Source organism: Trachymyrmex septentrionalis, unplaced genomic scaffold (genome assembly GCF_001594115.1).
Source record: "Trachymyrmex septentrionalis isolate Tsep2-gDNA-1 unplaced genomic scaffold, Tsep1.0 scaffold121, whole genome shotgun sequence".
NCBI lineage: Eukaryota > Metazoa > Arthropoda > Insecta > Hymenoptera > Formicidae > Trachymyrmex > Trachymyrmex septentrionalis.
Window position 1 is genome coordinate 48,536 of NW_017304341.1, and position 15,201 is coordinate 63,736.

Genomic DNA, 15,201 nt, shown 5'->3' on the forward strand with positions numbered 1-15,201 from the left:
CAGTCTTAAAATGAGAACGGATTAAGAATACTGTTTTATCTGTGTCTAGCTAAATTTTTGAATACTTCAGCAAAATCGTCCTTCACATGTGATATAAAAGATATGAAAAAAATTAATTAAAATTATGTAACATTTTGTTAAATGCGCGTGCAGAATAACAATAAATTTCTCACACAAAAATACTATATTATTGATGGAACTTATCTATATTAAATATGCAAACCGCAAAATACGCAATGTTTGCGGAAGTCTTTTCTTCACTTGGCTAGGCGTGATTACGTAATCAGTTTTCTGATTAGCAAAAGGAAATTAACAGTAATTATGCGTCATTGATAAAAAATGGGGTCGCACGATCGCTTTCTCGTGCTTTTCGTGTTATTTCGATATACATTTATATAACTCGTTGCATATTTTTCTTCTTTTGCTTTTTCTGTCACTTTGCTTATATCCTCGTATCTTATGATGAAATTATTACATGTAATCGGATTAACGATATATGTACTATATTTATGCGTTTAGTTTATAACGTAATATGATATTACCAGTTGAATAAAATGAAAAGAATATATTTCCGATTTATTATGATACTATACTGTGCTATGTATTTTACTTATCAACTCTCTGGTTATCGGGAAATTGTTTTTTAAAATTAAAAACTAGTTCGTATCTGGATTCCACGTCGGTAAACCGTCGTCTTTACGTACTTGAAAACAGGATCCTTTTCCTCGTATACGTCTTAGATTCTACATGTCGTTCTTCTCTCTCTCTCTCTCTCTCTCTCTCTCTCTCTCTCTCTCTCTCTCTCTCTGTTAGATATCAGACTCTTCATTTAGCTATTTCTCGGACTGTCAGATTGTACAGTTCCACGAGAGTTACGGACGCTTATATATGTGTGTGCATATGTAAATGCCAAAGTACACGTAAATACCGGATTTTACAGCGCACGTAAGTAGGCAGTCCTCTTCTTTTCTCTGTACAAGATCCTCGTCAGCTGGCGATTTAGGTCTCCGAAACGAGATGCTTGAAGTTTGGCCTGTTTGGAATAGATCATCTGACTTGGACTCACGATTTCCGCGATAGGGCACCACGATGCCGACGATGATTAATTTTCGAGGCCGCTTTCTCTTAATAGCCCGCCTTTCTATCGATGTACTTTTTTGGGACACCAGCGAGTCTGTCCAAAATTTTGTTTCGTTCCTCACGTGCGTCGAACGCGACGTCCATGATGATCACACCCGACTTTCTTCTGATACATTATTTGAAATATGATATCTGATATTAAGAGAAAAGTACTCGTGGGAAATACAAAATCTGTTCCTTTTAAAATAAAAAAAACATCTCGATTATTGAGGAAAATACATTTTTATAAAACTTTGAAAATCGTTTTTAACAATCGAATAAATGCACAAATAATATTTTTCTAAATGAATATTGCGTGTTTTGTGTAGATATAAAATTATCATTAGGAACAGTTTTAAAAGTCAGAATAATTTTAACCTGGAAAATCAATATTTCAAAATGAAGCTTTCTGTTATCAAATCATCTCTGTGATTGTCGTTAATTATTTAGGATTAAGGCTACAAAAATATGTCCCACTGTAATCATATAAATATCCGGGCTAGTTCGGTCGACTATGAAATGTCGGGTCTCTGATTGAATTTTTCAGTCGTGGAAATTCAAGTAGAAGAATATAATTGGTTGATCGAATTTAGCCTGAATCGTGTGCAACATAAGGAAACCCGATGGTATAACTACTGCCCGCAAACAGATGATGGAAATTTAGCGGAGCATTGACTAAATTTATACGAGCTCGTGATAGCACGACGAACGAGTCGTCCAGACTAAATAGTCAATGAAGCAAAGCGACGCTTCATAGTAACTGATTGGAAACTGTCCGTGGATTCTCTTTTTTTTTTCAAACGTCTCGTGACATGTTTCCTCGACACTTTTAATCCGATGTATTCGGTATAGCTACTCACGACACGTCGGTCGAATGCATAAGGGACATCTCTCTGACGGAGATAAAAGGCCAACCGGGTGGTTAAAAAAAAGAGGAAAAGAAAAATCCGAGGAAAAATCAGAGTGGAAAAATTCGATGAACGTAAGTAATTCGCCGGGTTCCTTTTTCTGGGGACTAAAAAAATGAAGGGAGGAAACAATCTTCCAAGGAATTTTAGAATATTGGTTTAAGCCTTCGAATGGAACTTACTTATGAGATTCAATGTCGAATAACATCATTTGATTGTACATGTCATCTTATATAATTCTAATGATCTCTATTCAAATATGGAATTATGCCAATAAGAGCACCCTTCGACTAAATCAAATATCAAAGTGAGTTAGGTAATATTAATTTTGGTAACATTAATCTACTCGATACTTAGTGCATTATTACTTAGAAATTTAATACATTTTTTAAATTTAATATGACGTTTGATAAATTGCGATATTACGAAATAAAAAAGTACTTTTCCATTGAAAGAGCCTCAGGCCAGAAGTATTGCAGGATGAAAATGCCCGGGGAGATCTGTCTACCGGAAATATTCGAGCCGCACCGTAATCTTCGCGCTCGGGAAATCAAACGTTGAGAAAAAGAAAAAAAGAAGCGTACGCGAAAGAGAACGCGTTCACTCGCACTTTCGCGTATTATCTACCGTATCGTTATCCCTCGGCGTATGCCAGCTACCATAAGCCATTTCCGGATGGACGAGTTAGCACCCATGCGGGTGAGAAATCTAGGTCAGACATCCATTGCTGTCGGTTAGCTTTCGAGTCCCGTTCTTATCGGTCGTGGCATTACGCAAATGCAGGTGAACGCAGTGCTCTCGCGAAGATATTTCGAGAAATGAAAATGAAAGTGTCAAACGATTCGGGTGAGCAAACGCAAGTTCACGAAATAAGCGTAATATTTACATGAACATTGGATGGATAGTCATAAATAATCAGTTATTTGATGAGCCCTGCTTTGTTCGATCATTCATAAAAAGAACAGTTTTGCTGGAGTAAAATTTTAGATAATGAAAAATCTGAAAATAATTTTCTTGGACTTATTAATAGGGTTGCCGTAAAATTGGGAATCAAAGAAATCAGGGAAATGTCAGAGAAATTGAAAATAGTCAGGAAAATCGGGGAAATAAAAAAACTTTTATCAAAATTTTTTAGAAAATTGAAATTCTTTAAAGAAGTTTAATATGCGTACATTACATCTATGCAATTTTGAAATACTATTAACTTAACAATTAATGCAAGCAATGGTAATTAGCACTCAGCAATATTAATAGTAATTACTCTCTCAACAAAATATTTGACAGTTTCCAAATCAGAATAAAAATATAAAAAATATTATTGAAAGGATCGAAAGGATTGAAAGGATTATATCAGGGATCATAAAATTTTGTCCCTGGAAATCAGGGAAAATTATGGAAATTTTAGGATGAGGAATTTGTCATCAAATAATTATATTAGAATTATATTTAGAAGCTGAAATATAATGAATGATGCAAAAGATTTTGATATTCTAGCAACCAGTTTGGACACGTCCTACATAATTATTTTGATAGTCCAACAAAATTATTTTTCAGATCTGTATCTAACTGAATTTTTAAGTACTTTAGTAAACTCATTTCTTTCTTGATTTTAACGGTATCGGATCTTTCGCCAATATTTTTGAAGATGATGTTAGAAATCGCGTAGAGTATTCCACAAACCGCACGAATTAAGATAAATAAAGTCTTTACAAGGAAAAATCCGTTTTTGCAGAAGTAGCGGTAAACGCGGCGCAAGTCACTTCCGTATTCCGCGCGAGTATTACGAAATCTTGTGCATTGCTTACGCGGTCCTTTACTTCCGACGTCGGGATATATGACGGCTGTCCGGAAGACGATTCGCGAAATTGGACTTAGGAAAGATCAGCAATCGTCTGTGTGTCGTGACTCAATTTTCAAGCGGAAAGGCGTTCCGGTATCAGCTGAGGGACTTGTGCGATTTCCTCCGCGCGATTTTTTGAAATTGGAGCCAGTTCGGCGTTTGCAGTACGGTGTACGAGACACCGCTTCTGGTTTCCATCGGGATCTCGCAACGTGCACCACGATACCGTGTTATTCGAGTCACGAGTAGAGTATCCCAGACGAGCAGCTTCGTCTTCCTCTCTCTCCATTTCTTCTCGATTTCTTCGTTCCCCGTTGCGACGATCTTACAACAGACGATTCGCGTCCTGAGATTCCGCTGTCTTGAAAAAAAAAATAATGAGGAAATTTTCGATCCCCTACTGCGACGTCGATCGACGGTTCCATCGCAGCATCGGTCGTTTGCGTTAAACGAATTTCGAGTCTCCTCGCGGCGCGGACGCTCCAAAATTTCACGCGTAATTTTCGCAGCTTTCGCGTTCCAGTTACGGTTTACATATGGCTGTAGGTTGCTGTAAAACTCGTTATTGCGAGATTCGGAGTGGAAGTGCGTTGTACACTGCAACGAGCGTCACTTACGTCACTTTCTCGTTACGGCATTTCTAATTTTAACCTTTTCATTGAAAACCTCTTTTTTCTTTTTTTTAATGAAAACTTCAATTGAGACGTGCGACGCGAATATCTCATCGTGCGTGTGTCTTTCACCTGTGCCGTGGTCCCTACCGCTCTTCTGCAGAGAAAGAGGGAGGAACGCGAGCGAAAAAAAGAGCAGAAACGATCGGGTGCAATGGTGGGAGTAATGCCGTCGATGGTGGGCCTGTTTGGGCCTTACGTCGTGCTGATGAGGGAGAGCGAGAGGGGCGAATGCGATCGAGATCTTCAGTAGGTCACTGGGACGTGGCTCGTGGCCGAGACGAGTGTGGCTCGCACCTTCAGTCGGTCCCCGTCGGCCAGGAAAATCACCTCTGGGTCCGTCGAATCCTTGCGATCGCACACGACGGTAAAAAATAAAAGAAAACAGAAAAAAAAAACAAGAAAGGACTCGGAGGAAAGCAAAACGCGTATAGCGGGCCCGATGAGGACCAACTGACGCGAGTTGTTGGAGCCTTCCCGTTGCGGTTGGTGCATTCGTGGGTTCGTAAAGGGGGAAAAGCAGGTGCTTTTCCTCGGGGGGATCGTCCAAGTGATCGCGGGTTTCTTCGATACGAACGAGGCGCCCAGAAACCGGAAGAGCACGCAACGAGGTGCATCGATTAATGTTCTTCTTCCGCAAGACTGGTCTCGAATGCGTTCCGCATTCCGAAGGGAGCTGTCGTAGTCGCGCGTGCTTTCGTATGTTCGCGAGAGATATTATCTGACGAGTACTTACCCGGTATTGTTGTACTTGCAAATTCTTACAATATTTAATTGGAATTTCAATAAGTAGCGAGGAGTAATGTGAGCATCGAGACTGTTTTCGTGAAATTAAATTAATCACCTTTCGTTGTCACCGACTGTGATTATATCGTATTAATCTTGCTAAAATGTCTACAATTGTATCATACATGCACGTGATTCTTAAATAATTTTATAAGAATGCAAAGTCTAGAATGTGTGTAGTGACTTCACGCAGTGTTTCACGAGTGTAGATTTATTTTTAGGCTTAAGTAGCTTTTTCCGATTATACGTTCCTTGATTCTGAGATGTGAGTTTATTGCATAACGTGCAGCCATTGACACACACACACACAACACACAAACACACACACACACGCACGCACGCACGCACACGCACGCACGCACGCACGCACACACACGCACGTACGCACGCACGCACGCACGCACAACACACACACACACACACACACACACACACACACACACACACACACACACACACACGTCCAACCGTTGATAAAATTGACGGTTATGTTTTAATTATGTTATCGTTACTTTGGCATTCTTAATTGATGAATTAAGATCTTATTTGATCAATATTATACTGCACATGTTATTAAATTTATCTATTTTAACGAATAACGTCGTATCACTGTGATACTCACGTTATCGACGATCAAAAGTTATTTAAAAATGTATTCTTTTCGGATAGATGGATTATGTAAGACGATAATGTAACTATCAATTTTTCAGGTTTTTTTCTTTGTATTATTACAGAGAGGACACGCACATGATGGAGAGGACGTGGCGGAATATACGGAAGACGGTCTTTCTTTTATTGCTGTCCTTACTATTGGCCGTGAGTGAAGTTACTTTCTCAAAAATTAATCATAGAATTAAATCGCTTTCTTGTCTATTAATAATAATTACAATTAATTGGGCATGAAGCAATATCTTTATAAATCTTACAAAAAATTCGACAATTTGACACTCAGCTTATTTTTCATAAAAAAATAAATGAAAAATATTCCAAACTTTTAACAATGAGTGACTTATTAATTAATAATTAATTAATTATAATTTATTCGTCTTCACTTTATTCATTTAATTATCTTCCTTCTTTTCTAAATAAATAAGTAGACATATTAGAGCTTGATATACTCACGAGTATCTCTTACTTACTTAATTATTTTAAAACAAAGAAAGATAATTAAATGCATAAAATAAATCATTAATTAACAATTGTTAAAAGTTTGAAAGCTTTTTCATTTTCTTATAGGCATAATAGAGTTTGATAGACATTTCGCGAATTTGTTCCGCAAATAAATCGAATGAATCAATCTGACAAATACACCGTCAATTTTCTAATTCCGCAAGAGACCGATTATATACTATATTCCCGTTTATGTGCGTCGCGCAATACGTCCGTTCATAATACCCTACGGTAAATTTGCATGCCACGACGATCGACATTGTAATTTCACTGCGCAATAATTCTCAGTTGAACAACGAAGATTACTACTCGCGGTTAGAACGCATTCTCTCCCCCTTTCGAAGTGATAGACAGGTCGTTAATACGATAACCGTTATGATGCGACGCGTAAAATGAGTGAAGTTATTTACGCACCTGTAGTGTGTACATTGTATCTTTACGTTTTGTGACGTTTTGTGACGTTTTGTGAATTATACATGTTTAGAAATAGAATTACCGGCGCGTCCAGCGTCCCATAATTACAGCCTGGAACAATGTCGGGCATCGTACACTTTCAATATTGATTAAATCTGTCAAGTGGAAGCACGTATATCATAGAGACAATATAATGAATTTTGCTGATGGTAACAATTATTAAGGAATTTTTATGCGACGCTTATTTCCCGAATAATCGACACTTCTCGGAGATTTAAAACTGAAAAAATTCACAAACATTCCCGGTATTTATCGGACTTGCAGGACATCTTCTTTTTATTGAAAACTTCACTCAGATCTGAGCGTTCTCGAATCCTCGAATCTAATTTACCGTGTTAAAAAAACCATCATCCCACGCATAGAAATTCACTAATTCTGCGTGGAATGATGGAGGAAATCGCCGTACTCGAGAAATTCGAGGATAATTGACGAGACGATTGACGTGTGTTTCAACGACCGTTAAAAGAACTGATGTAACCGTTAAAAAATTCATCCGATCCCTCGCAAAAAGTGATACTTCATTGATGTTTGGCGTATCTCCGGGACCGCTATGCGACGTGTGCACGTGCCGCTGGCCGAGAATCAACACAACGTTAAGTTAATGCTTAAGAGGAATCACCGTAGCCGCGGGCTGTACCTGTGCCACATATAATCCGCGACGCTGATGCTTTCTGAGGCAAAAGTCTGAATGAAGTGGCTTGACCGCGTCGTTTAATCGGTAAATACGGATACGCTCGCGGGGACGCTTGTTAACGAATGATGATCGTCTTGTGGATTATTCCCGCTCTACACTTCTGTGAGAATTCACTTCTCCGCGTGGGAATTGAATTAATTGTTTTTCAGAAGGTATCGTCGATAGGACAATTACATCGTGCAAATTTACATGGAGAGGAACGATTTTAATTTAACACAATTTAGAAGTAGATTAAATATCTAAATTGTTGGATAGATTAAATTTTGATGAATTAAATTTTGATGAAATATCTAACAAATTAAATATATATAGATCTGAAAATAATTTTGTTGGACCATCAAAATGATTATGTAGGGAATTTAAGCATAACGAGCAATGCTGTAAAAAGTTATGCTGTAATAATTATTTTGATAAACCAAGAAAATTTATTGTCGTATATCTATTTAATTTTTTAGATACTTCAGCAAAATCGTTCGCGTGTTCATTTTCATACTACATTTTCTCACGCAGACCGCAGTGGTTAAAAGTTAAAAAGAAATTGACAAGTATAAACGAAAAAGTATAACGCAGAAAGATGCGATTCGATTTTGAGAAGATTAATATTCTTTAAACTGTTCCATTCTTATAGCCTTTTTTTATTTCGCATGCGGTTTTCATTTATGTAAGTTTCTTTATATTTACTGCTCCGCTGAATAAGAAATCGATTTTGCAGCATTAGCATAACGTTGCTTTAATAATTCAATTAATCGAGACAATTTATGTTAGTATTTCTGATGCAAATGATAAATAAATAAATAATGTCTAATGAGAGTTTCGCGCTAAATAGTATAACATATTTAATTTTGAAAAAGTAAAAAAAGGTCTCTGCATTCGCTTTATTCCATCAAATCTTCGTGCCCGTTTCGTTTACTTGCATTATTTATCTGGTTATATGGAGTCGTTCTCTACAACAAAGACACCATAAAGAGCGTAACGACGTTCAACATAATAACTGATGGGAGAAAACACAGTGAGAATCAAATGAGAATGTACGCGCTGCGAGAAACTAGCGCGTACAGCTGTCCAATTTGTAATTGGCTTCAATATTTTTTGAGATTTATCGAAGAAACGAGCAAACGGAGGCGGTGAGCCGCGTCAGATGCAGGAGGGTGTATCCTCTATAATTTACGTGTTTCCTTTCCGCGCAGCAGCGTGACAGTAGTACACACCGATATAATAACGCCGAATGTAACCGTCGTACATACAACGGCGGAAGATAAAGTAGGAGGAAATACGCGGCCGGCGCATCCACATTTACGCCTCTTGTGTATGTACCTGTTATACCCCTGCCGTGCGTGCTCTTCTGTGTGAACACTACACACTCTAACCGCTGACTACATAGCCGAGCCGTCGAACCGAAGATAGTAGGTCACTGCGCCGGACGCAATGCCCTCTTTCAACTATACTCTCTAGACGGTACTCTCTCTTCTTCTGCTTCCCGCTATCTTCACTTCTTCTTTCTCTCTCTCCATCGTTCATCAGCTACCTTCTTTCGTCCTCCCATCTCTCTTCGCTTCTCACGCTTTTTCTCTTTTTCCTCCATCATCTCTCTTGTCTCTATCTTTCCCTAACATCTTTGTGTGCTTCTCTTCCTTTCTCTATTCCAAATAACGTGCTTTAGTGGGTACATGTTTTATATCAAACGATCAATAATATTAATAGCTTTTTTAACATCTTGGCAAGAATATTTATTGCGGTGCATATTGCATATTTAATTTAACAAGTTGATTTCTACAGATTAATTAAATTTGTTATTAATTTATGAATTATTAATTCATACAAAGCAAATTTGAAACATATATCGCAACGGTATAATTCTTCCTAATTAATCAGTCAGTTTTTCCAATTAAAAAATAGACAAGACAACAATTTTACATAATTAATATAGGAGTAATTAAGATATTTTAGAATTCTATTGTTAAAGTAAAACATTAATGAACAGTTACGAAAGTTATTGTTTGGATAGCGCATCATTATATCGATAATTTCTTCAGGCTGTTCTTCAAATTAATATGACAACACTAGTTTCACAATTTTTAATTGTCCAAATATAAATTACTAATGCTGTAATACGTATGTAATATCAAAATTATTAACAATTTGAAGAACTGTTCTCTCTATCTATTGTATCTATTCGCGTTTTATATCTTTTAAATATCTACAAGAATTTCAAAGTAATAACTAAACTAGATTAAAAATATGCGATTGAAAAACAGTGGAATAGAAATAATAGGAGGGAAGTGATTGCTCCACCTTTTAAAGAGTTAATATACGTGATTTAGCATTGAAAGTTTTCTTAGACGTTGTTAGACCGCCATTGACAAGTTGTAATGAATGAGAATGAAGCGTTCCCTGTATTTGCGACTCTAAACAACAGTGCAATCTTGTGGATGACCACAGAGCGCTTCCCATTGCACTCGTTCCGGTAGTCAGCTTAGTGATCTTGTAATTTGAAATTGTTAGTGGTCTTTTCCATGTCATTTCAACTAACCATCGATGACGATTCTACAATCGTCGAAATACTGCTTTAATTGGACTATATAATTTTAATTGCATTTTATTCGTCCGACAGAATGCATTTGTCTGCATCTACGCGTTCTTTGAGAATAAATGCGATTGACAAGATAATATCAGTTTTTCAAAGAAAGATTTTCTACAGATAATGCAATATGTGTTATTTTTCTTTTGCAAAAACACTGTAAACAATACAATACAATGAAATTTTAATTTTTGTCGTCTGACGGATTTATGTTCTCACAGATTCCTACAGTTTTAAATCTAGGTCTAAACCATTCTAAAGCTGCAAGATATATTGTAACGTCTCTTACGTTCCTATTTAATCATAGAATGCTTAAAATGCGGCGATGTTTAAAACAATTTTTTTTTTTTTCGAGAACAGATTTTAATTGCACGCTAATTTGTCTACCGGAATTAATTTTTCTTTAATTCTTACTTTCCTCTGCGTAGCACTTTGCCTTTTTATGAACGCAGAGCTCTTTCATATTAAAGTGCTCCATCTCAAATTTATTGCTTGCATTCGGGAATTGAACAAATGTGTTAATATAAAATATTTTTTAGAAGCGAGCCTCAATAAAGGAATAGCAAAAAATGGAGCAATTTGAATTTGATTACATCGACAAAATTATAGTTAAAGATAAAGAACGTTGCATTGTACCATATATTATTCGCTAAAATTGCACCTTGAAAATTGCATTTTGGAAATTATGTGTACACTTTCTTTACGCGGGAAAGAATTATTGCTTTTTTGTTGTGTTGATGTATATAAAAATTAGTATATTATTCCTCCGCCGACAATATGAATTTTAACTTTCTCGTTAGCAATAAGGATGTTTGACAAACAAAGTAAACTTTTTATTGTTCCGGTTTATAGAAAAAATTCTGAAAAAATTTCGACATACTTATTAAAGCTTTAATAACGAATTTTATATACCATCATAACAGTCGGACAACATTTTACTTATTTTTTATAGATTTAAATTTGTCTATTAAAATTCACAATGAAAATATCGATGTCTTTAAAGATCCCAATTGCCGGCGAAGAATTATATACAAATAAATTTTTCATAATTATTTAATTACGGTATGTTCTTGCCACAAGATTTATGAAAACTTCCTACAATCAACCTAAAATCATTTTACAACATCGTAGTCCCATACAGTTGTTAAAAAAAAGATTAAATTTCATCAGTGTGTACGGAATGAAATTTTAATCACGCAAAGAGTTATCGACATGCGAATGAATGTTGTGGGGCTTAACCGTAGATAAAAGTTAGCACAGGAGTTGCGAGATTGCTCGTCGCCGTCGCCGAATTCGCGGTCGTGACGTTTCGTGCACTTGATGCATCGTCGTTTCATAGTGCCGGCGCGCACAGCGATGTTCCTCTTTAATTAAAATCCCGGCCGACGAGTTTTATTCCGTGAAAGTGCACGCCCGCCGCAGTTCTCAGCCTGGTTCGCACGCGCGCTTTGTACACCATGTATTGCTGTGGCATTAATCGCCCGCTCTTAATTAGATCGCGCGATTCATCATCGTCTTCCCGCGCTCGCGATACCTCGAAAAAACGTTAACAATTTAGGTTTGAGGATTACCCAAAGTGGCTAATCTGTAAGTTAAATCTGCGTAGAGCGTCGGAACTTATCCCACTCTATGTAGACCGTTCGTTTCTGTAAAGCACCGTTACCGTAAAAATGGATATAGAATAAAGCCGCAATATTACTGTTTTCAATTCTGAAATATTTTTATTTTCCGAGTGCTAATTTTTTAATTCTCTTCATTAAAGATTTTCTTTATTAAATTTAGTAAATTTTCGATTCATCAGATATGAGGAATAATTCGTAGAAATAATTTATAAGCTGCAGAGTTATAAATCGTTGACTGTTAATGCAGATAATATTAGCACCTTGAACTAGAGCGATCAATGTCTTTCATTTTACTTGGATAAAGATAAGCGCTCCATATAATATTTTAATACCCTCTATTACTTTCTGAGTCACTGACACGATTACTTCATTCTTTATATTATCAATACGTATCACTGCTACAAATATATATATCATATAATTATTTATTAACACTCAATTTTTACACCGCTGCATTGTTAAATCTACAATTTCAAATTTAACTTTATTTAAGTCGTCACTCCTAAAATATTATTTAATTCAAGTGATTAGGTATTGCTTTTACACTGTTAAATCTTTAATGTCGAATTTAATTTTATTTAAGTTATCATTGCTTCTATTTAATATATCGTTATTTTAAACTAAAACATTTGATATAATAATTATATAGTGTCAATTTAATCAGTGTCAATTTAATCATTTTAATATAAAATAACGATATATTAAATAGAAGCAATGATAACTTAAATAAAATTAAATTCGACATTAAAGATTTAACAGTGTAAAAGCAATACCTAATCACTTGAATTAAATAATATTTTATTATTATTAACTTCCACGTGTGTAAAAATATAAATCAATCCATTTCTCAGGTTATTTTCAAAATAAGTGATGTTTATATTAATGTATGCAAATAAGGTGAATTTGAGGTTAAATTTAATATATTTTCTTGAGTTAAATTATTTAACTCTGCTGTTTTAGTTAAATTAACGATATATTGGATAAGGAGTAATGATAACCTAATAGATATGATTAAGAATTCAAATTGGGTACAATTTGACGTAGCATTAATTTGTAACTCACGGTTATTAGTAACTCAAATTCGTAAAAGTCACGATTAACGGGAATTGGTTTGTTAATTTATGCTTAGAGATGTAATTAGATCTTCTTTCGTAAATGCGCAACTGACGAATCGTTACGTGATCAAATGAAAACACGATTATATCATTTTGCGGAACGTGAGTCAACGTCGCTGAATTTTTCGCGATTGCTGCACGTCAATGTCCGACGTCGAGTGTTCCGCATAATAGCCTTATCGAAACGTATGCGACATGTAGGTACCGCCGTCCACATTGACTGACCCGGCCTACTTTTTCACCACCATATACAGGCGAAGAGACATCGCTTGTGTTACAACTTGGAAGTTTCTCCCTGTGAAAATTTGTTATCTCGCTTTTGATACCGGGCTGTGTCGAAAGCACACTACCCGGACCTGCAGAAATTCCATGCTTTCTAAGCGGGAGAAAGTCCGAATTTGTGCGAATATATGTACGTACCGCCCATGAATTAAATTAATTTCCATAATTAAAATATCTTCCGAACAGAAATACTAGTCATCATGTTTTCGCACCATATCGCATTGATTGCATCTTTTGCAGAAACTTTGCTTTCAGAGAAAGTTTTATATTTCTATATTTATAACTAAAATTGTTTAATACATAAATTTTAATCTTATGCATCATGCCTGGCTCATTGTGCCTGGCTTATTGATACTCATCTGAATTTTTAATTCTACGAGTCTTTAGATACTTTGGTTATTTTCTTTAAAATGTTGTATGTAAAATGTAAACTATCAGTGTATTAATAAAATGTTAAAATTAAGATGTATAAAGCAGTTTCTAGATGATCGATATTGTTGCACAATATAACTAATCACTTGGAGATTGTATTGAGCCTCCAAACTGTTTGTTTTTAATTGTTTAAATAATGTTCTAGAAAATAATTGTACAATGATATCGAGCGTCTAGGAGCCGCTTAATATTATCTTCAAATGTAGGTATAATAATATATATTAATGAAAAGTATAAAATCAATGCCCGAATTTATAAAAAGCAACATTTTCATCTCAAAAGTTGATGTTAGCCAGCGTTTTCGTGCATGCAACGTGAAGAAGTTAAAAAATACCGTCAAAGTAAAAGATCGAATACTAGTGTCTGCCGTAGCACTCAACCTATTAAACGGCACAGTCAATAGCGGTATTGTGCAAAATGCGCGTGCAGATTAAAGCGGAACCTCTGAAATCGGCATGAACGAACGCCAAGGCGTCACATCCGTAACAATTAAGATGCTCGTTCTGCACACGCGATTCGGTGAAAGTACGTTGTCCAATTGCGAACAATTTGTCGTCTGGTGGATGACAATGGAAAAGTGAAACCAGTTTTCCGTTTTCTGCTGCGACGACATGTTCTTCGACCGTGGCGTGTTTCGTTTAAGAAAAAAAAAAAGGAAGATAAGTTTTTAAGTTAATTCGAATGTCTTTAAAATTGCATAAAATTGGAATATTCAGATTATTCGGAGATTGCGAAGTATTTGAATTGCGCTTTCCATCCTTCCCTTACGTTCTTCATTTTTTATAATAAAATGAAACTAGGAGATTTTTTGCATTTATATTAAAATATTTTAAAATTAAGGTAAGTAACTTTAAAATAAGGGCAGCTTCTTTCATATCGCTTTTTATATATGGAAGGAACAATTGAAAATTGTTAAAGTATCTAAAAGTTTAGATCTGGAAATAATTTTGTTGGATTATTAAAATAATGTGATAGAAATTCAAACAATAAGCAATGCTGTAAAAAGTTTTGACATTCTAGCAAACGGCTTGAGCACTCTACATAAGTAATTATTTTCAGGTTTCTAGTTAAAATTTTAGATACTTCAGCAAAATTGTTTTCTTTTAGTGTACTTTTAAACACTTTTAAATTATGATACTATTCATTGGCTTTAAATAGATCGTTTTCAAATATGAACTTTATAAGCCAACGTGAAGATATATTTCTTCTTAAGATTAATGATCTATCATGGTGGTATTATGATAACTGGATTTAGTATTAAGGTTAATGATTCCTCGTGAAAGTTATTTTTTAAATATTAGAAACATTACATTTCACGATTCTTGAAAATTGTAATCGTATTTTGAACCCATTTAGAAACTCGAGAAGATTAATAGAGTGACACAAGAAAATGTAATAGAGTGAAATTAAATAAAATTTCAATAAACTAAGAATCACAACATTAGAGATAGCAAGATTTTTCATTCATGAAGATATTCACGGACTAATTGGCTCGCCTCAACATATGCTT

General features: G+C 35.4%; 1 protein-coding gene across 9 annotated transcripts in view; it reads left to right on the forward strand.

The window, feature by feature from the left end:
- Positions 1-15,201, forward strand: part of LOC108755071 — a 53,602-nt gene that overhangs the window by 30,820 nt on the left and 7,581 nt on the right. For 5 of the 9 annotated variants that reach the window (XM_018497889.1, XM_018497844.1, XM_018497834.1 and 2 more), the window contains exon 2: positions 6,059-6,140. In XM_018497889.1, the coding sequence (XP_018353391.1) occupies positions 6,072-6,140 (69 nt within the window). In that variant the 5' untranslated portion in view covers positions 6,059-6,071. The other 4 variants (XM_018497863.1, XM_018497880.1, XM_018497853.1 and 1 more) reach the window with 4 other exon arrangements.